At 45.5% G+C, this 20,884-nt stretch overlaps 1 protein-coding gene across 2 annotated transcripts in view; it reads left to right on the top strand.

Moving 5' to 3' along the window:
- The window catches only part of ORC4 (origin recognition complex subunit 4), a 43,699-nt gene extending 23,146 nt beyond the window's left edge, over window positions 1–20,553 (top strand). For both annotated transcript variants that reach the window (XM_063429402.1, XM_063429403.1), the window contains exons 8-14: window positions 183–334; window positions 1,570–1,743; window positions 10,004–10,090; window positions 12,545–12,653; window positions 12,989–13,084; window positions 14,033–14,100; window positions 19,965–20,553. In XM_063429402.1, coding sequence (XP_063285472.1) covers window positions 183–334; window positions 1,570–1,743; window positions 10,004–10,090; window positions 12,545–12,653; window positions 12,989–13,084; window positions 14,033–14,100; window positions 19,965–20,147 — 869 coding nt within the window. In that variant the 3' untranslated portion in view covers window positions 20,148–20,553. The remainder of the gene's footprint in view (window positions 1–182; window positions 335–1,569; window positions 1,744–10,003; window positions 10,091–12,544; window positions 12,654–12,988; window positions 13,085–14,032; window positions 14,101–19,964) is intronic.
- The last annotated feature ends 331 nt before the right edge of the window (window positions 20,554–20,884 follow it).

Below are 20,884 nucleotides of genomic sequence, written 5' to 3'. Positions count from 1 at the left end.
TGAAATGCTAGCAGATGTATGGATTATCATTTAATGCCCTTTAAAGTTCCCTGGTCCCTCCCTTACCAGTCAACAGATTGGGCAGTGCTTGTTAGGGGCATTAGAAATTAGTAATTAGAATCATGTCGTACTGTGTTGCACCATCTTTTATACATATACATTTAGCACTGTTTTCTTTCTAGGTGACCGAACAAGTAGCTGTCCGGTGATGTTTATATTAGATGAGTTTGACCTGTTTGCTCATCACAAAAACCAGACCCTGCTTTATAATCTTTTTGATATTGCGCAATCGGCGCAGACTCCTGTAGCTGTCATTGGTCTGACATGCCGATTGGTAAGTGATTTTTCAGCCCATAATGACTACCCCTTTTAAAGGCAGTGGGGATTTATATTAACGGTATTATTGAAAGCATTTCAAAATCTATAATTACACAAAAGGGATTTAAATGCAAAAACATGGTCCAAAATGGATTGAATAGTAGTAGTTTTACATTGTGTGACAAGCATTAAATAGACACAAACCCCTAAGGAAAAAGTAACTCCAGTAACACAGTATGTAGATACAAAGTATGACAGCCGCCCCAGTAACAGTAAATATCTATACTGTTTGAAAGCAACATACGGAGCTCGCTGTGTGCAGTTATTGTCTGAGTCATGCAGAGAGACTCAGACCTCCAGACATCTCAATTTTTAAATATATGAGCTAAACAATGTTTATCTCAAATAGAAAACCCTCCCACTGTTTCAGCTGTACATTCCCATTAACTTGTGCTGTGTATAGGTTTATGGGTTACTTGGTTTGTTTCAGTGAGTTCTCTGCACATTATTATAAAACCACACTTGAAAGCTATGAGAGATCAAAACAATTGTTTAGAACTTATGGACGGTGGAGTGAGTGTAGTAGAAACATAGAATGTGACGGCAGATAAGAACCATTCGGCCCATCTAGTCTGCCTAATTTTCTAAATACTTTCATTAGTCCCTGACCTTGTCTTATAGCTAGAATAGCCTTATGCCTATCCCACGCATGCTTAAACTCCTTTACTGTGTTAACATCTACCTCTTCAGCTGGAAGGCTATTCCATGTATCCACTACTCTCTCAGTAAAGTAATACTTCCTGAAATTAGTTTTAAACCTTTGCCCCTCTAATTTAAGATTATGTCCTCTTGTTGTGGTAGTTTTTCTTCTTTTAAATATAGTCTCCTCCTTTATTGTGTTGATTCCCTTAAAAAGACATTCAGTTTCTTTCTGGTTTCCAAGTGCATCCTGGGGATGTTACTTCTACCCCACTTAATGGTACTCACTTTGTTGACCTCAAAGAGATAAAGGGCTGAGTCACTGGTGAATTGAACCTGTGACCCCTAAGGGGTTGAACAGATTCTTCTGACAAAGCAGTAGCCCATTGAACTATCTCATGTTACAATGGTGGATTGGCCTATAAATACAGCTATTTCCCCTTAAGTACTATGAGCAGTGTCAGTACCTTTATTCCCTAGTATAGTTTATATATTCTAAGTAAAGGCAAATGTGAAAATAAATGTGTTACCCAAGTGCTGCTTATTTTAAAGGATGTCATGGAGCTTCTTGAAAAGAGAGTGAAATCTCGGTTTTCGCACCGGCAAATACATTTACTGAACTCCTTTAGCTTCTCGCAGTACTTGGAGATGTTTCAGAACCAGCTTTCACTGCCTCCTGACTTCCCTGATTCACGGTTTGGCGCAGAGTGGAATAAAAACATTGAGGTAACATGTTAGATAAATTCCCTCAGTCACTGAATACAGCATTGTGCAAATATAATAAACAATGGGTTAGAGGAAACCTTTACATCTTCATCCACGTACAGGGATATTCACTAAACACAGAATTTTAGCGAATTAAAGGGATACTATAGGCATCAAAACAACTTTAGCCTAATGAAGCAGTTTACATGCCCTTGCAGTCTCACTAGCCAATTCTCTGCAATTTAGGAGTCCTGCTCTGTAAATTGTACTTTAATCAGACAGAAAAGGCCCCTCCAAGGTCTGACTGGCTACTAACAAAGCAAGAGATAATAAATTCTAAATTAAACAGAATGTGCAATAAAAGTTTAAACCTTATATCTCCCTTTTTATTTATCTGAATTATAATTTTTATTAAAGGGACACTATAGTCACCTGAACAACTTTTAGCTTAATGAAGCAGTTTTGGTGTACAGAACATGCAGCCTCACTGCTCAATCCTCTGCCATTTAGGAGTTAAATCCCTTTGTTTATGAACCCTAGTCACACCTCCCTGCATGTGACTTGCACAGCCTTCCATAAACACTTCCTGTAAATAGAGCCCTATTTAGGCTTTCTTTATTGCAAGTTCTGTTTAATTAAGATTTTCTTATCCCCCTGCTATGTTAATAGCTTGCTAGACCCTGCAAGAGCCTCCTGTATGTGATTAAAGTTCAATTTAGAGATTGAGATACAATTATTTAAGGTAAATTACATCTGTTTGAAAGTGAAACCAGTTTTATTTTTTCATGCAGGCTCTGTCAATCATAGCCAGGGGAGGTGTGGCTAGGGCTGCATAAACAGAAACAAAGTGATTTAACACCTAAATGACAGTGAATTGAGCAGTGAAATTGCGGGGAATGATCTATACACTAAAACTGCTTAAATAAGCTAAAGTAATTTAGGTGACTATAGTGTTCCTTTAATATGATTTATTAATTATACAAAATACAGAAATCAAGAGAGCAAAATTGATATGTGAGAAAAAAATTCATCAATCTTTTTTATCGAGGAATTGTCACTATGCCTCAATAAAAGAAAGTTTGACAAAATCTCCTTTTTTTTTTATTGATTTTGCTTCTCACCTACTAATTTTGTTCTCTTGATTTCTGTTATTTGAATAATAGTGGAAAACAATAGAGAAAAAAAGGAGTCCTATCAAAAGTATAAATGTCACTAGTACAGTAGTTTGAGTACTGAGGTATACTACTGCATACACAGCCTAATTATAATATACAGGTTAGGCAAACATGTCTAAGCATGATACAAAACACTATTAATTGTGTCTTATTCCCTCCAGTACCTCCATTCATGTGTCTCATTCCCCCAGCCTCCCAAGTGTCTCATTGGCCCCCCACCACCTCCATTCATGTGTCTCATTCCCCCAGCCCCCATGTGTCTTATTGGCCCCCCAGCACCTCCATTAATGTGGCTCATTCCCCCAGCCCCCATGTGTCTCATTAGCCCCCCAGCAGCTCCAATCATGTGTCTCATTCCCCAGTGTCTCCATGTGTCTTATACCCCCAGCCCCACACGTGTCTCGTTCCCCCAGCCCCACCAGTGTCTCGTTCCCACAGCCTCACGCGTGTCTCGTTCCCCCAGCCCCACGCGTGTCTCGTTCCCCCAGCCCCACGCGTGTCTCGTTCCCCCAGCCCCACGCGTGTCTCGTTCCCCCAGCCCCACGCGTGTCTCGTTCCCCCAGCCCCACGCGTGTCTCGTTCCCCCAGCCCCACGCGTGTCTCGTTCCCCCAGCCCCACGCGTGTCTCGTTCCCCCAGCCCCACGCGTGTCTCGTTCCCCCAGCCCCACGCGTGTCTCGTTCCCCCAGCCCCACGCGTGTCTCGTTCCCCCAGCCCCACGCGTGTCTCGTTCCCCCAGCCCCACGCGTGTCTCGTTCCCCCAGCCCCACGCGTGTCTCGTTCCCCCAGCCCCACGCGTGTCTCGTTCCCCCAGCCCCACGCGTGTCTCGTTCCCCCAGCCCCAGGCGGGTCTCGTTCCCCCAGCCCCAGGCGGGTCTCGTTCCCGCAGCCCCAGGCGGGTCTCGTTCCCGCAGCCCCAGGCGGGTCTCGTTGCCGCAGCCCCAGGCGGGTCTCGTTGCCGCAGCCCCAGGCGGGTCTCGTTGCCGCAGCCCCAGGCGGGTCTCGTTGCCGCAGCCCCAGGCGGGTCTCGTTGCCGCAGCCCCAGGCGGGTCTCGTTGCCGCAGCCCCAGGCGGGTCTCGTTGCCGCAGCCCCAGGCGGGTCTCGTTGCCGCAGCCCCAGGCGGGTCTCGTTGCCGCAGCCCCAGGCGGGTCTCGTTGCCGCAGCCCCAGGCGGGTCTCGTTGCCGCAGCCCCAGGCGGGTCTCGTTGCCGCAGCCCCAGGCGGGTCTCGTTGCCGCAGCCCCAGGCGGGTCTCGTTGCCGCAGCCCCAGGCGGGTCTCGTTGCCGCAGCCCCAGGCGGGTCTCGTTGCCGCAGCCCCAGGCGGGTCTCGTTGCCGCAGCCCCAGGCGGGTCTCGTTGCCGCAGCCCCAGGCGGGTCTCGTTGCCGCAGCCCCAGGCGGGTCTCGTTGCCGCAGCCCCAGGCGGGTCTCGTTGCCGCAGCCCCAGGCGGGTCTCGTTGCCGCAGCCCCAGGCGGGTCTCGTTCCCGCAGCCCCAGGCGGGTCTCGTTGCCGCAGCCCCAGGCGGGTCTCGTTGCCGCAGCCCCAGGCGGGTCTCGTTGCCGCAGCCCCAGGCGGGTCTCGTTGCCGCAGCCCCAGGCGGGTCTCGTTGCCGCAGCCCCAGGCGGGTCTCGTTGCCGCAGCCCCAGGCGGGTCTCGTTGCCGCAGCCCCAGGCGGGTCTCGTTGCCGCAGCCCCAGGCGGGTCTCGTTGCCGCAGCCCCAGGCGGGTCTCGTTGCCGCAGCCCCAGGCGGGTCTCGTTGCCGCAGCCCCAGGCGGGTCTCGTTGCCGCAGCCCCAGGCGGGTCTCGTTGCCGCAGCCCCAGGCGGGTCTCGTTGCCGCAGCCCCAGGCGGGTCTCGTTGCCGCAGCCCCAGGCGGGTCTCGTTGCCGCAGCCCCAGGCGGGTCTCGTTGCCGCAGCCCCAGGCGGGTCTCGTTGCCGCAGCCCCAGGCGGGTCTCGTTGCCGCAGCCCCAGGCGGGTCTCGTTGCCGCAGCCCCAGGCGGGTCTCGTTGCCGCAGCCCCAGGCGGGTCTCGTTGCCGCAGCCCCAGGCGGGTCTCGTTGCCGCAGCCCCAGGCGGGTCTCGTTGCCGCAGCCCCAGGCGGGTCTCGTTGCCGCAGCCCCAGGCGGGTCTCGTTGCCGCAGCCCCAGGCGGGTCTCGTTGCCGCAGCCCCAGGCGGGTCTCGTTGCCGCAGCCCCAGGCGGGTCTCGTTGCCGCAGCCCCAGGCGGGTCTCGTTGCCGCAGCCCCAGGCGGGTCTCGTTGCCGCAGCCCCAGGCGGGTCTCGTTGCCGCAGCCCCAGGCGGGTCTCGTTGCCGCAGCCCCAGGCGGGTCTCGTTGCCGCAGCCCCAGTGTCAGGATCGGGTCAGGGATCCAACACGCAGAGTACAAAGAGTAGCAGATACGTATACCGGTCCTTAGAATGGCCGGACTTAACGTATAACTACGATAGAATGGTCAGAGACAAGCCGAGGTCGAGGGAACGAGAAGACAGGTAAGCGAGAGACAAGCCGGGTCAAGGATAACAGAAAGACAGGAGAGTAAATACCAAAGCCGGATCAGAACCAAAAGGCAAGAGAATAACAAAGCACTGTGTGACTAGGCGGACTAGAACCACGACAGGGCAATGAGTAAATGAGAGAGCCACTGTTAAGTATCCTGGCTAGGGAGAGAAGACACGCCTCCGGCGAGTCCTGATTCGTCTCCCGAGATTTGAGTGACAGAATGTTCCGGGTTGGCGTCATGACGTCGACCTCCGGTCCTCCTGCTATAAAAGGAAGTGACTCCCTCGCGGCCGGCGTTAGCAAGACCGAGTGAACCGCGAGGGGCCGAGGAGACATGCCGTCCGGACGGATAAACTTCTAAGTCTCTACCTCTCTCAGAGGTAGAGGCTTCAGGTACCCTGACAGTACCCCCCCTCTCAGATACGCCCACCGGGCGGAAGGAGCCGGGGCGAGATGGAAAGCGGGAGTGAAATGCCCTGCGAAGGCGAGGAGCATGAACATCCTCTTGTGGTACCCAACTCCTCTCCTCAGGACCATAACCCTTCCAGTCAACCAAATATTGTACTCTCCCCCGGGAGACACGGGAGATCAAGGTATACAATCACACAGTCATCTTGAAACTCCCTAAGAACCTCATTAATAAGGTCCTGAAATACCGCCGGGGCATTGCAGAGACCAAAAGGCATTACAGTATACTCATAGTGCCCATATCAAGTATTGAATGCAGTTTTCCACTCGTCTCCGTCGTGAATTCTCACCAAATTATAAGCACCTCTAAGGTCTAACTTAGTGAAAATCTTAGAACTTTTTAATCGATCAAAAAGCTCGGTGATCAAGGGAATCGGATATACATTTCTAATGGTAATCTTGTTAAGACCCCGGTAGTCAATGCAGGGTCTTAAAGAACCATCCTTCTTTTTAACAAAAAAAAATCCAGCCCCAGCAGGAGAGGAGGATCTTCTAATGAACCCCTTGTCTAGGTTTTCACGAATATACTCCTCTAGAACTAAGTTTTCATTCGTAGACAAAGGGTATACATGACCCCTGGGGGGCATAGTACCAGAAAGTAAATTAATTTTGCAATCAAAAGGCCTATGTGGTGGTAAGGTATCAGCCTTTCCTTTGTCAAATACTGCCTTTAAATCTTGATACAAGGACGGTATCTGTACTTTGGTAGAGTCGGTAGCGTTATTAAGTGAGTTGACACTACAAAGAGGTGACACTTTCTTTAAACAATTCTCTTGACAATCCTGACCCCACGAAACTATTTCCCCTGATCTCCAATCTATAACGGGGTTATGTCTCTTAAGCCAGGAGTATCCCAGGACTATGGGAACAGAAGGAGATGAAATGAGTAGTAGGGATATTTCCTCCTTGTGTAGAATACCAGTAGTTAAGTAAAGAGGTGTGGTCTCCCGGAAAATCACAGGCTCAACTAAAGGTCTACCATCAATGGCCTCAACAGCCAAGGGTGTCTTCCTTAACTGGGATGGGATAGTGTGTTTGGTGAGAAACTTTTGGTCGATAAAACTCTCAGCAGCGCCAGAGTCTATCAATGCCATAGTCTCTAAAGTTCCCTTTTCCCAAGTTAAAGAGACCGGTAATAGGAGTCTATGTTCTTTGTAGTTATGAGCAGAGGACAAAATCGAAACACCCAAGGTCTGTCCTCTAGAGAAACTTAGGTGCGAGCGTTTCCCGGACGACTGGGACAGCTCAAACGTACATGACCTCTGGCCCCACAATACATACACAGTCCCTCCCTTCTCCTGTACTGTCTCTCCTCCTCTGAGAGACGAGTAAGACCTAACTGCATAGGTTCTGGAACCTGTGGAGTTTTGGTTTCAGAAATTTGAAATGATGGTGCTAGTCTAAAGGAAGATTTGTCGGTTCTATCTCGAGTATTCTGCCTCTCCCTTAGACGTTCGTCAATACGAGAGATAAAGGAAATTAAGTCCTCCAGATTCTCGGGAAGCTCTCTTGTCGCTACCTCATCAAGTATTACATCGGATAATCCATTTAAAAATACGTCTATATAGGCCTGTTCATTCCATTTTACCTCTGCCGCCAAAGACCTGAACTCTAGTGCGTAATCCACAAGTGTTTGGTTGTCTTGTCTAAGGCGCAACAGTAACCTGGCTGCATTGACCCTCCTGCCAGGGGGATCAAAAGTTCTTTTAAAAGCAGCTACAAAGGCATTATAGTTATAGACTAATGGATTATCATTCTCCCACAACGGATTAGCCCATCTCAGAGCTTTCTCAATGAGTAAGGTAATAATAAATCCCACTTTTGCCCTATCAGTAGGGTATGAACGGGGCTGTAGCTCGAAATGAATACTGATCATAACGTACAGGTGGGGTAACTCGGGAAGAAGCACCTACAGTAGCTACCTCTAGCCCTGAACCCACAGAAGAAGCAGACATATTACGCATCTCCTCAGGTGGATTAATAGGACGAGATAGCAGCGCCTGTAGTGCTAGAGCCATCTGATCCATCCTATGATCCATGGCGTCAAACCTAGGATCAGGAGAACCAAGCTGACAATTTGTACCTGCAGGATCCATGGCCCTGTCGTAATGTCAGGATCGGGTCAGGGATCCAACACGCAGAGTACAAAGAGTAGCAGATACGTATACCGGTCCTTAGAATGGCCGGACTTAACGTATAACTACGATAGAATGGTCAGAGACAAGCCGAGGTCGAGGGAACGAGAAGACAGGTAAGCGAGAGACAAGCCGGGTCAAGGATAACAGAAAGACAGGAGAGTAAATACCAAAGCCGGATCAGAACCAAAAGGCAAGAGAATAACAAAGCACTGTGTGACTAGGCGGACTAGAACCACGACAGGGCAATGAGTAAATGAGAGAGCCACTGTTAAGTATCCTGGCTAGGGAGAGAAGACACGCCTCCGGCGAGTCCTGATTCGTCTCCCGAGATTTGAGTGACAGAATGTTCCGGGTTGGCGTCATGACGTCGACCTCCGGTCCTCCTGCTATAAAAGGAAGTGACTCCCTCGCGGCCGGCGTTAGCAAGACCGAGTGAACCGCGAGGGGCCGAGGAGACATGCCGTCCGGACGGATAAACTTCTAAGTCTCTACCTCTCTCAGAGGTAGAGGCTTCAGGTACCCTGACACCCAGGCGGGTCTCGTTGCCGCAGCCCCAGGCGGGTCTCGTTGCCGCAGCCCCAGGCGGGTCTCGTTGCCGCAGCCCCAGGCGGGTCTCGTTGCCGCAGCCCCAGGCGGGTCTCGTTGCCGCAGCCCCAGGCGGGTCTCGTTGCCGCAGCCCCAGGCGGGTCTCGTTGCCGCAGCCCCAGGCGGGTCTCGTTGCCGCAGCCCCAGGCGGGTCTCGTTGCCGCAGCCCCAGGCGGGTCTCGTTGCCGCAGCCCCAGCTGGGTCTCGTTGCCGCAGCCCCAGGCGGGTCTCGTTGCCGCAGCCCCAGGCGGGTCTCGTTGCCGCAGCCCCAGGCGGGTCTCGTTGCCGCAGCCCCAGGCGGGTCTCGTTGCCGCAGCCCCACTTCTGTGTCTCGTTGCCGCAGCCCCACTTCTGTGTCTCGTTGCCGCAGCCCCACTTCTGTGTCTCGTTGCCGCAGCCCCACTTCTGTGTCTCGTTGCCGCAGCCCCACTTCTGTGTCTCGTTGCCGCAGCCCCACTTCTGTGTCTCGTTGCCGCAGCCCCACTTCTGTGTCTCGTTGCCGCAGCCCCACTTCTGTGTCTCGTTGCCGCAGCCCCACTTCTGTGTCTCGTTGCCGCAGCCCCACTTCTGTGTCTCGTTGCCGCAGCCCCACTTCTGTGTCTCGTTGCCGCAGCCCCACTTCTGTGTCTCGTTGCCGCAGCCCCACTTCTGTGTCTCGTTGCCGCAGCCCCACTTCTGTGTCTCGTTGCCGCAGCCCCACTTCTGTGTCTCGTTGCCGCAGCCCCACTTCTGTGTCTCGTTGCCGCAGCCCCACTTCTGTGTCTCGTTGCCGCAGCCCCACTTCTGTGTCTCGTTGCCGCAGCCCCACTTCTGTGTCTCGTTGCCGCAGCCCCACTTCTGTGTCTCGTTGCCGCAGCCCCACTTCTGTGTCTCGTTGCCGCAGCCCCACTTCTGTGTCTCGTTGCCGCAGCCCCACTTCTGTGTCTCGTTCCCGCAGCCCCACTTCTGTGTCTCATTCTACCACCACCATGGTCTATTGGTGGTCTTTGAGTGCTGTCTGACAATTTAGTAATATCCCTGTTATTTTATCTGTACAGTACTAGTAAGTGTATTAACACAGACTCATTGCCTCTCCATGTGTCTCATTCCCCTAGTCCCCCATGTGTCTCATTCCCATAATCCCTCGATGTGTCTCATTCTCCAATTCAGCTACAGTCCCAGCTCAAATAGCTTGCTATTCGGATTAATTTGCTAAGATTTGGTATTTAGTAAATAACCCTGTATTCAGATGATTAAAACCATTTTCAAAGCAGAATTGTAATGGTTGATTATTGCACAGCCAATATATTTTTACAAATGGTTTTCTCTCATAAATATAACTAATAAATGCAGTGTTATTTTTATGGTAAATGAGGGAAAAAAATATATATTAAAAAAAAAAAATGCTTTGTGTGTCCTCTCTCCTATTCAACCTATTAGAGCTTAAGAGGAAACAAGACCGTGGAAGAAGTTCTTCAGAAACTGTTCAACTCTACCAAAGACGTGCGGTCCTTGCACATGCTTCTGGTTCGTAATGATTTCAATTTAGTTCAATGCATCCAAAACCTCGTGCTCACACCCAATGATAAGCTGAATTTTACCTGATTGACCAAGGAGAAGTCACATGTGTGTTCTGGGGAGTCTTAACCAACATCTACTATTAAAAACTAAAATGTATCTTTTGGTCAATGTTTTAGTTTCAAAACTGAACCAAATAGTAGATTTTTGAGATTATTTCTGTTTAATAACAACTTGCCTGGCCATTATAGTAAACCTCCAGTAAATGTGTCCGTTCTGGTAGGTATGAAATCATGGTGGAAGTCATACTCGCACTGCCATAAATGTGTTTAATATAACTGTGTTTTGTGCAGACCTATATCCGGTGGAAGAGTGTCACCTGTTGGGATGATGGGACAAACTGAAACTGTCTCCCCAGATCTGGGACAGATGTTTATTTAAGTTTAGTATTATTATTATTATTGATGATGACATAATAGGTCAGGTATATATTTACAGCAGTTTCAAACCAGCCCCTTGGGGCCACATTTTCTCCCTGTGAATGGAATTAGGTAATCCCTAAACCATGGTCTATTGGTGGTCTTTGAGTGCTGTCTTAAAAATTAACATGTTGTGCAACGATTTAGTAATAGCCCTGTTATTTTATCTGTACAGTACTAGTAAGTGTATAAACACAGACTCATGGCTAAAACTCTCTCTCTACCTGTCAGTCATAATCGGTATGTTCACAAGCAGCACAGAGATAAATTGTATAAGTGTGGCTGCAGGCTACTCCCTGTGATTTTGCTAGCAAAATATATAACATGGTCTTTTTTTTTTTTACTTGCCTGAAGCTTTTTTTTGTCATCCACATATTTTGCGGATCAGAGGTGAACTTCAAAGGGACTCAGCGGTGACAGATATGCCAAGCATCACTTTGTCGTCCTCATAGCAGCTAAAATGTGTATAATAGAAGAAGTTACTAATGCTAAAATAATAAAATAGCCAATTCCTTTGTCTAGTTTCTGAACTTCCAGAGGTACAAAAATGGGTGCACATCCCCTGTGACTGCGTGTGTAGTTACACATATATTAAGACATATTAAGACATTTAGCCAACCTTAAAGAAACACTCCCAATTACCATCACCACTATAGATTATAATACAACTGTCCCTGGAATGACACTGTTTAACCAGTAAAATAAGCTGCAGTGATTGTGTTGCCTATACAGAGTTATTTACTAATGTATTTTAGGAATTTCTAATCAAAGCCATAGTATCTGAACTGAAACCATAGGTGAATGACAGAATTTTTGAATTTGGATATTTTGGTCTTAAATGTTAAATACATTTTGAGTTCACCATGAATTCTAAACAAATCTCACTTTAGTAAATAATCCTGGAGGTGTGTTTCTAAAGGGTTACTCCCTCCAAAAACAGGGTTTTAAGAAAAGACCGGTCTTGCTTAGTGTAACCCTTCCTATGTTGGTGCCTTGGATCTTTCCCCAGCTGCCATTGAGGGTGGGGCATGCTGCCATTAGAAGACGATTACTAACATGCTGACATCATACGTCCAGTTTGCACAGAATGGATATTAGCCAGCCTGTAACTCTTGTTCCTCTGGGAGTAAATGCGTTAAACTTGACATGTCCAGCTTTCGTAGTGAAATACTGCGCATACAGGCACCGTGACCACTTTAAATCACTGAAATTGTCGTGGTTTTACAGCTAACTCAGCATCACTTCAGAAATGCCAGATGTGCAATGGTCAGCAGTCACTGATTTAGAGTAAGTTAGTGTAGCTAGCGCAAGGCATCTTCTGACATAATTTGTGGATCACAGTGTGTAGAAGGCCCCAATGTTTAACATCATTCAGTGTTATTCACTACTATGCGATTTGTTAGGACTGAAATTCAAATTGCTAAACTTAGGCAAACCTAGTAGATTAGGAGAACCAGTTCAGCGATAGTGCTGGCTTTGAGATTTTAGCCTCAATTTTGTAATTTTTTTAGTGAATAACTCAGCATTGTGATTCTTATTATATGCTTTGTTGATTTAACACTTAATGATAGAAAAGAGCTTAATAGCTTGTCCTCAGTGCAGTCTCACACTGGGAATCTGAAACATGTTTTAGCTCACTTGTGTCTTACAGTAAAAACCTGTATCATTAAGTTATCAGACCGGTCCCTCTACAGGAGCTATTCAGAAATTCCAGGCAGATTCCCTCTGCAGGAGAAATACTACAGCTCCAGGCTTTAACTCTAACCAGTAAGGCAGCGGATACCACCGTGTGTGTCCAGCGGCAGAAGATCTCAATCCAAACTGTTACAGTCTGAATTGTAACACCAGTGATCTCTTAGTCCCAAATATATATTGTATACAGTTTCAAATTTATACTGCAGACAGTATTGTAGGTAGCAAATGCAAGTTACCTTTTTTAAATCTCTGTTTTAACTGAGTTTTTAATGAATACTTTTATTTACAGCTTCTTACCTTATGCCGCATAAATGCATCTCATCCTCAGTTGAATGCTGGCGACTTTCTTGAAGCATTTAAGCTCCGAAGTATGGATTCCAAAGCAAATCTTTTGCATGGTGAGTATCAAGTAACATTGTCTGGATGGTGTCTCTCTCAGTGTGTTGGTAGTTGGAGAAGCTTGAGAGGCATAGGATATCAGGCAATAGCGGTTGGGGGGGACATCTTTTTAACAGGCTGTGACTCTGCACAATTCATGATAAGATAGCATTTTGCTTCAACGGACACAGGACTATCCGGCATATTGTAAATACTTCAATGTTAGGATATTGCATACATATGTGACCATAAAACCATCCCGTGTAAGAGATTTAAAACCACAGCTGGTTACTGTTTATTGTGATCTACATGTGGATCCCATGGGAAATACATACATATTGCTCTCTCATTCCAGGTCTGTCTGTCCTAGAGCTGTGCCTTATTATAGCCATGAAACACTTGCACGACATTTATGACGGAGAGCCATTTAACTTTCAGATGGTCCATAACGGTACAATATATTTATTTTCTCATTGTTGTTTAACTGTGTGAATTTTACATTCGGACTTACTTCCTTGAGACAAAAAATTACACTGAACACCATTGTATACATTGATCGGTTCAGGTTTCCCTGCTAGTTGTGTTACGTGTAATATTGATAATGTTACATGTTAGAAACATTGAATCTGTATGTTAGTCTTTAGATAATGTTAAAAAAATCTGTACATGAAGGTAAAGGCATCTTATCTTCCTCCAGAGAGTATATTAATATCCTTTTTTTTTTTTTTATTCATCAAGCCCTGTGTTTTATCGACTAGCGAACAATCGTGGATTTATTGAGAAAACAAAACATTGTGGTGCAAAGTATGGACTGTGTCAAATGATCTACGTTTTATTAAAGTGTAAATGAATTGTAGCAAATTAAAATATAAATTCCAAAATTCTGGTTTAAATAGCCAAGCTGTAATGTGTAGAATTTCTGCATATACACTGTGGTTGCCCACCTTTTGACATTCCGATTTAATTTTACCAGAGTTTAGTGGATAAGCCCTGTGGAGATTATCCGGAATAAAATGTCAAATTCCATTAGTAGGCAATAATAGCTAAGAAGGAAAAATTAAATCCGTAATCTGTTTTCATATTAAAGTACTTGGGCCTAAAAGGTGAAATGCACTTCGAATTCCTGGTAGTTCACATTTTAGTAAATAACTTAGTAAGGGAACTAGCCGAAGTGTAGTCTTGTGATTGCAGTTTTAAACATGAACTAACTGTTAATAAATTCTGATTTAACACATACCTGAACTAACCGTTGTCTAGGCCACTGATTGCTCAGCATTATGGGAAATTTAGTTCACAAACCTGAGCAGTACCCAAAGCCATCACCATTGTTGATAATTGCAAAGTGATTACTAATCTCTCCAATAATAAACTGCTTCTCTTGCTTTCTGTGTTCTTACAGAATTTCAGAAGTTCGTTCAGAGAAAGGCTCATTCTGTGTATAATTTTGAGACCCCTATTGTAATGAAGGTGAGTCCCATGTTTTATTATCCAGGTTATTCACTAAAATGTGAATTGCCAGGGATGGAAAGAAAGTTAAAAGTAAATTTCACATTTTAGGCCAGAATCACTAGAAACTTATCTAAATCAGCAATGCTTTCAGTTCAGCTAATTCAGCCTAAATTGTGAAATTCACATTGAATTGACCCTTTAGTTAATAATCCTGCGTATTATCCTCCGTAGTAAAAATAGTTTTGTATAGAGTGAACAAATAAACTAGTCTGGCCCCCCATATGTTGTCTCTGTAATGCTGCCATCTCCAGCTTGTATTTCTTTATGCATGCGCATTAAAGGGACACTATAGGCACCCAGACCACTTCATCACCCAGACCACTTTTAGACTCTAAAAGCTAGATGAGCATCATGGGAAATGTAGTCCATAAACAATTTATGGTGTTATGGTTAGCCATCACTACACTAGAGGCCCTTTCTGCTTATTAAACGACTTTTGGTCGACTGACGCTGGACATCCTCACTCTCTGCGTCAGGTGACGTCAGAGGAGGCGAAGTGCTGGCCCAGCACAAAGGTCCAGCGGCACTGGAATCGGGTATGTACAGTAAAGGTTTATTTATCCTTACAGTGCAGCGGGGTTGGGGGAGCTATAGTGCTAGAAATGCAAGTTTGCATTCCGAGCCCTAAATTATCCCTTTAAGTTGCCAAAAACATACTTCATACACTACATTTAATAAATCTGTATATAGATATAAAGCAAAAGAATGCAGGACAAACATATCCTAAGATTTAGATATCATTTGTAATGAAATATAAACCTTGCACTGATAACTATAGTATCTGGGTGCCAGCACAGGGCTGAGCAAACTGCATCTTTCCAGTGGGCTACCTTCTCCTGGGGATAGTTTGGCTTCTGTTTCTTTCCCCTCTGTTTTATTTGAATGATGCTAGATTAGTTGCAACCACCAGGGGGTGCATTGCAAAGTATTCTTTTGCGGTCCCTTATCTGAAGGTGCACAGTAACTGAGACAGCCACATCTAAGGACCAGTAAACCTATTTTACACCCTTTCACAGCTTGGAGATTGGAGGGCTGCTGTCCTCCTGTGTGCCTTAAAGAACCACTAAAGTCACCAGAAGATTTCATCACATTTTAGTGAACTCGGTGCTGTGTCCCTTCAATTTTAACCTAAAATATTTTAATGTAAAATATGAGGTTTTATAGAACCTGCGATGTTGCCATTGCAGGGTTAAACACACCTCTAGTGTCTGTATTCCTGATGGCCACTAGAGGCACTTCCCCTGTGAGAACAGAGTCTGACTCGGTTGTCAATCAAATGCTGCTCACAGAGAGCATTTGATTGGCACAGCATGATGTTTTGCTGTTGGGGAAGCATTGCATTTGCTGAGGTTATCAAACTTGATGATCTCAGCCACTGATGCTGCTGCGTCGAGACCATCGCAACGTGGGAAGTAAGGTAAATAAAATGCATTTAGTAAGATTTAAACCCTCTTTTTATTCTCCTTCCCATGCCCATGCCTACCACTATGTCCCTGTGACCGTGCTGTATTTGAAGGTGTGCAGGGGCTGCCTGCATCGCTGCCACAGCAAGTAGTCTTCTCTGCAGAGAGCTTAGCCGTGTGTCAATATGACCGCTGTAATATTTTTGTGCACTTGGTAAAGAGTAACTTGTAAAGGGAAACTATAGCGCCAGGAAAACCAACTTTCCTGGCCATTCATGGCAGCATCACTAATGGGTTAGCTCCGCCCCTAACAGGAACAGGACAGGAAACAATTAATCAACCAGACTATAGGTATAAAAGGTCCCTCCTCCTTCCAACCCACAGTCTTTTTTTCTGTCCTTAACAGGATAAACAGGAATTATACATATAATAATTTTTTTTTGAGGCAACCTTCCCATGTGTACCATGGGTTCCTTCCAGATAAAGATCAGCCTGCAAGAGCAGGACTAACTGAGTTAAGGTCCATTATAGTATATGTACCTCTTTAATGGAATAACAGGGCTGTTAAAAACTTAAAATGATGTGGGGTCGGTGTAACGGACACCTTCCGTTGACAGATGCTCCTAGCACTTCCTGAGGACTCCACGCACTGCAGACAACACCACAACCACCGCAGACTCCACAACCGCTGTAGCTTAACTGGAGCTGCACCGTCTTCCTTACACCCTGAATGAACCTCCAGCATTCAGGACCGTGTGGGAAAGACCTCTCCTCCAAGGAGAGCGTAACAGGAACAAGAACAAGTGATTAAAGCTCAAGGGAGTATGCAGCGCATAGCAATCCCCAGTGCGATATAGCTGTTCCCTCCAATAACGAGACAAGGCTACGTATTGAGGGTCAAGAAGAAGTCTGATGTTTAATTACACACACTCTGCTTTTATGCAATTCTCCCCTGACAGGGAGACGCCCACATCCAATTAAACATTACCCAATCACACAATGGTTACCTCCCACAGATTACCTCCCCTTAGCCTGAGAGGTAACCCAATTGTAACATACAGTTAAAACATACATTTTCATACTTTTCTATAACTCCAAATCTCTGCATTTAATCTTAATAAAAACCACATATTAATAATCTGCATACTTTACTTACAAACATATCCAAAATTTAGCTAATTCCATCCAGGGGTTAAAGAGTTAGCTGGAAGTCCTTTATGACCGACCGCAAGCACATTTCCCTGCCCAAAACAGTTCCACAGATTCAGGCTGTGCGGTCGGTCTATTTTTGCCCTGAAAAGTAATACGGTAATCGGTCAAGTGAATTGAAAGAATGGAGAGGAAGATCACTACAAGAGATGCATTACAGCACGGGAATTCATGAGCCTTATAGGTTCTCTTACATCAACTATAGGCTTGGTGAAATGGGCCCAGTGGAAGATGTGTCCCATCCAGTTGCAGTTTCTAAAAGAATTCAAGACACAAGAGGATGACTGGGATCAAAATATTCCTATTTCTCAAAAAACAATAGACAACCTGACTTGGTGGGAGAAAACCAAGAACCTATCCATGGGGTTTCCCTTGGAGGATCCAACATGGATAACAGTTACTACAGAAGCAAGTCTACAAGGTTGGGGTGCGCATTTGGATACGGATTGGATTCAAGGTTCATGGACACAGAGAGAAAGCAAGTTGCACTCAAACCTATGAGAACTGAGAGCAATATTATATGCCCTGCAAGGCTTTCGACAAGCAATAACGAATTATTGGGTGAGAATCCAAACAGACAACAGGGCAGTGGCCTCATATGTAAACAGACAAGGCGGAACCAAAAGCAAGGCTCTATTACGAGAAATATTTCCTGTAAGCAGTATATCTTCCAGGGAAAGAAGCAGGGCCTGTAAGCAGTATATCTTCCAGGGAAAGAAAATGTTCTGGCAGACTATCTGAGCAGAACAAAAGTTCTATCAGGAGAATGGCAATTAAACCCAGAGGTATTTCAGCAGATAGCGTCAAGGTGGGGCACACCCCAGGTCGATTTGATGGCTTCGTATCGGAATGCTCAAGTCCCGAAGTTTTTTCTCTAAAGGCAGAATATCAATCAGCAGGACAAGATGCCTTTTCCCGTCCTTGCGACTACGATCTGGGGTATGCATTCCCTCCCCATGATTCAGAGATTGTTGAGGAAAATTCGTAAGGAAAGGAAGACAGTGATTGCTATACTTCCGAGTTGGCCGAGAAGACCGTGGTTCCCACTCCTGAACGAAATGTGCTTGGGTCCTCCATGGCCTCTTCCTCCAAGAATGGATCTGTTAATACAAGTTCCAGCGATGCATCCCAACCAATGGAAATTGGCGGCTTGGCTCTTGAAAAGCAGAGACTTTTAGAGCAAGAGACTTTTAGAGAAAAATTCCAACTCTGCATGTTACCACAGGATATGGGATTTGTTTTGATTATGGGCAGAAAAGAAATCCAAGAATTTCCTACAGCCTTCGAATATAGATATTCTGGAATTTCTAAACGAAGGTCTAGAGAAAGGCCTAAGCTTGAGCACTCTGAAAGTTAAGTCATCAGCTCTATCGGCCCTGTGTAACACCTCCTGGGCATTAGATCCTATCATTGCGAGGTTCTTTAAGGCAGCTATACACATAAGACCTCCATCTAGAAACTATGCTCCTCCTTGGGATCTTCCTTTGGTACTGGATGTTTTGTCAGAAACCCCCTTTGCTCCGTTGGATGAGTTGGGTATTATTAATCTGACATACAAGACCTTGTTCTTGGTGGCAATCACTACAGCAAAAAGAATGTCTGAAATTCAAGCCTTCTCCAGTGATCCTAATCACGTTCAGGTTTTCCATGATAGAATTATCCTAAGACCTAGAATGGAATTCCTACCAAAGGTGGTTTCTAGTTTTCACTTGGTTTAAGAAGTGGTTCTACCATCTTTTTACCAAAACCCCTCTTCTGCGGAAGAAGTTAAACTCCATCAGTTGGATGTGAGAGAATGTATAATGAAATATATAGACGTCTCAAACAGATTTAGAAAATCGCAGCAATTGTTTATTATCCCGTCAGGATACAGACAAGGGGAGGCGGCCTCTACAGCTACTTTAAGGAGTTGGGTTTCAAATACCATAAAAATGGCATATAAACTCAAAAATCTATCTCCTCCGGAAAAGATAAAGACCCATTCTACGAGAGCTTTGGCCACCTCCTGGGCTAATTGGGCAGAGGTTCCTTCTGACGACATATGCAGGGCAGCCACCTGGTCGTCACCTATAACCTTCATCAAACATTACAAACTGGATGTGGTCTCTTCCTCATCATCCTTCGGTAGAGGGGTTTTGTCCTCAGTGAATCTCTTTGCAGCATAATATTGGAGTCTTGTTTTTATTCACCCTCCCTTGATTACGGAGCTTGGGTATTACCCATTAGTGATGCTGCCGTGAATGGCCAGGAATATAGAAAATTTTCTCCATACTTACCGTAATTTTCTTTTCCTGGCTATAATTCATGGCAGCATCAGCAACCCTCCCAAATAATTTTTTTTAGCTTTATACTAGACTGTGGGTTGGAAGGAGGAGGGACCTTTTATACCTATAGTCGAGTTGATTAATTGATTAATTGTTTCCTGTCCTGTTCCTCTTAGGGGCGGAGCTAACCCATTAGTGATGCTGCCATGAATTATAGCCAGGAAAAGAAAATCACGGTAAGTATGGAGAAAATTTTCTATATTTTTCCCGGCACCATAACTTCCCACTTCAAAAAGTTGCCTAACAGCCCAGGAGTCCCTCTAATGGCTGTCTGGTAAAAACTGCAATAATTGCCTTTACGGGGTTTAGGGACCTGGGACATTGCACCCAAACCACTTCAATGATCTGAAGTCGTCTGGGTGCCTATAGTGTCCCTTTTAGTCTAGCTAATAACTTAGAAATGTTTCAAACCGGTTCTAGCATCAGATCCCATTGTACAGCGCTATGGAGTCTGATGGTGCTATATAAATAATAAAAAAAATAATAATATAAATTACTTTTATATTTTGGCTTAGACATCTTTCTTTACATCTTTATCATTTATACTGAGATTTTAAAGCATTAGATTTCATGTGGATGTGAACAGTCTGTATTGTATCATGGGAGTTGCAGTTCAACAGTATCTAAAGGTCTACTTTTGCCCTACCCTTCATCTAATTGTATGTTAGCCATCTGTAGATATATACAGTATCTTCCTCATGGGGTTTGGAAGTTAATGCTTATAGTCAATAAGTATGTGATTTGCTCCCTCTGCTGGATAGTATTGCACATCATTTGTGTGTATGTGTGTGCTTTTATTCGATAACTTTCTGATACAGGTATTTGATGAGTACAGCATTACTTTCATCATCACTGGTTATTTACTTGTGTTTTTGCCTAAATTCAGGCATTTGAACATCTGCATCAGCTGGAGCTGATTAAACCTATGGAAGGCCTGTCTGTCCGCGCACAAAAGGAATACAGACTCATGAAGCTACTTCTAGATAACACCCAGATCACAGAAGCTCTCCAGAAGTACCCCAACTGCCCCACAGATGTTAAGCAATGGGCTGTGTCCTCATTAAGTTGAGGGAGCGTGTTAAGAGTATTTCAAATAGTTTTTGTAATAAAAAAAAAAAAAAAATTATACATATATATGTTTTGAGATCAATAAACTTTAATATTGACATTATTTACAAATGTAATATTTGATTCTCCTTCCCAATCCAAAGGTTTTATATAAATATACCTCACTCCATTTTGTGTGCTATTTCTGCATGTTCACACTGGGCTGTATTATTAAAAGGCGATTAAGGGCAAAGCGCTATCTATGTTTGAACCACCTTTGTAGATTTTGCTAGTTTTGTGGGAGGGACTGTAAGAAACACACCAGATTGTAGCTCTAAACTATGAAAGAGTCCGTTTGAGTTGGTAGGAACTTGTATTGCGTGTGCCCAACTTGCCTGCGCATGAAAAATGAAACTATTAGGGTTATTTATTAAAGGACCACTATAGTGCCAGGAAAACATACTAGTTTGTTTGGCACTATAGTGCCCTGAGGGTGCCCCCACCCTCAGGGACCCCCTCCCGCCTGGCTCTGGAAAGGGGAAAAGGGGTAAAACTTACCTTTTTCCAGCGCTGGGCGGGGAGCTCTCTGCCTCCGATCCTCCTCCGTTCCTCCCTTTCGGCTGAATGCGCATATGCGGCAAGAGCTGCACGCGCATTCAGCCAGTCTCATAGGAAACCATTTACAATGCTTTCCTATGGACGATTGCGTGCTCTCACTGTGATTTTCACAGTGAAAATCACGCAAGCGCCTCTAGCGGT

The sequence above is a fragment of the Pelobates fuscus genome, chromosome 8 (genome assembly GCF_036172605.1).
Source record: "Pelobates fuscus isolate aPelFus1 chromosome 8, aPelFus1.pri, whole genome shotgun sequence".
Taxonomy (NCBI): Eukaryota; Metazoa; Chordata; class Amphibia; order Anura; family Pelobatidae; genus Pelobates; species Pelobates fuscus.
This window is presented reverse-complemented; position numbering and strand designations above follow the sequence as displayed.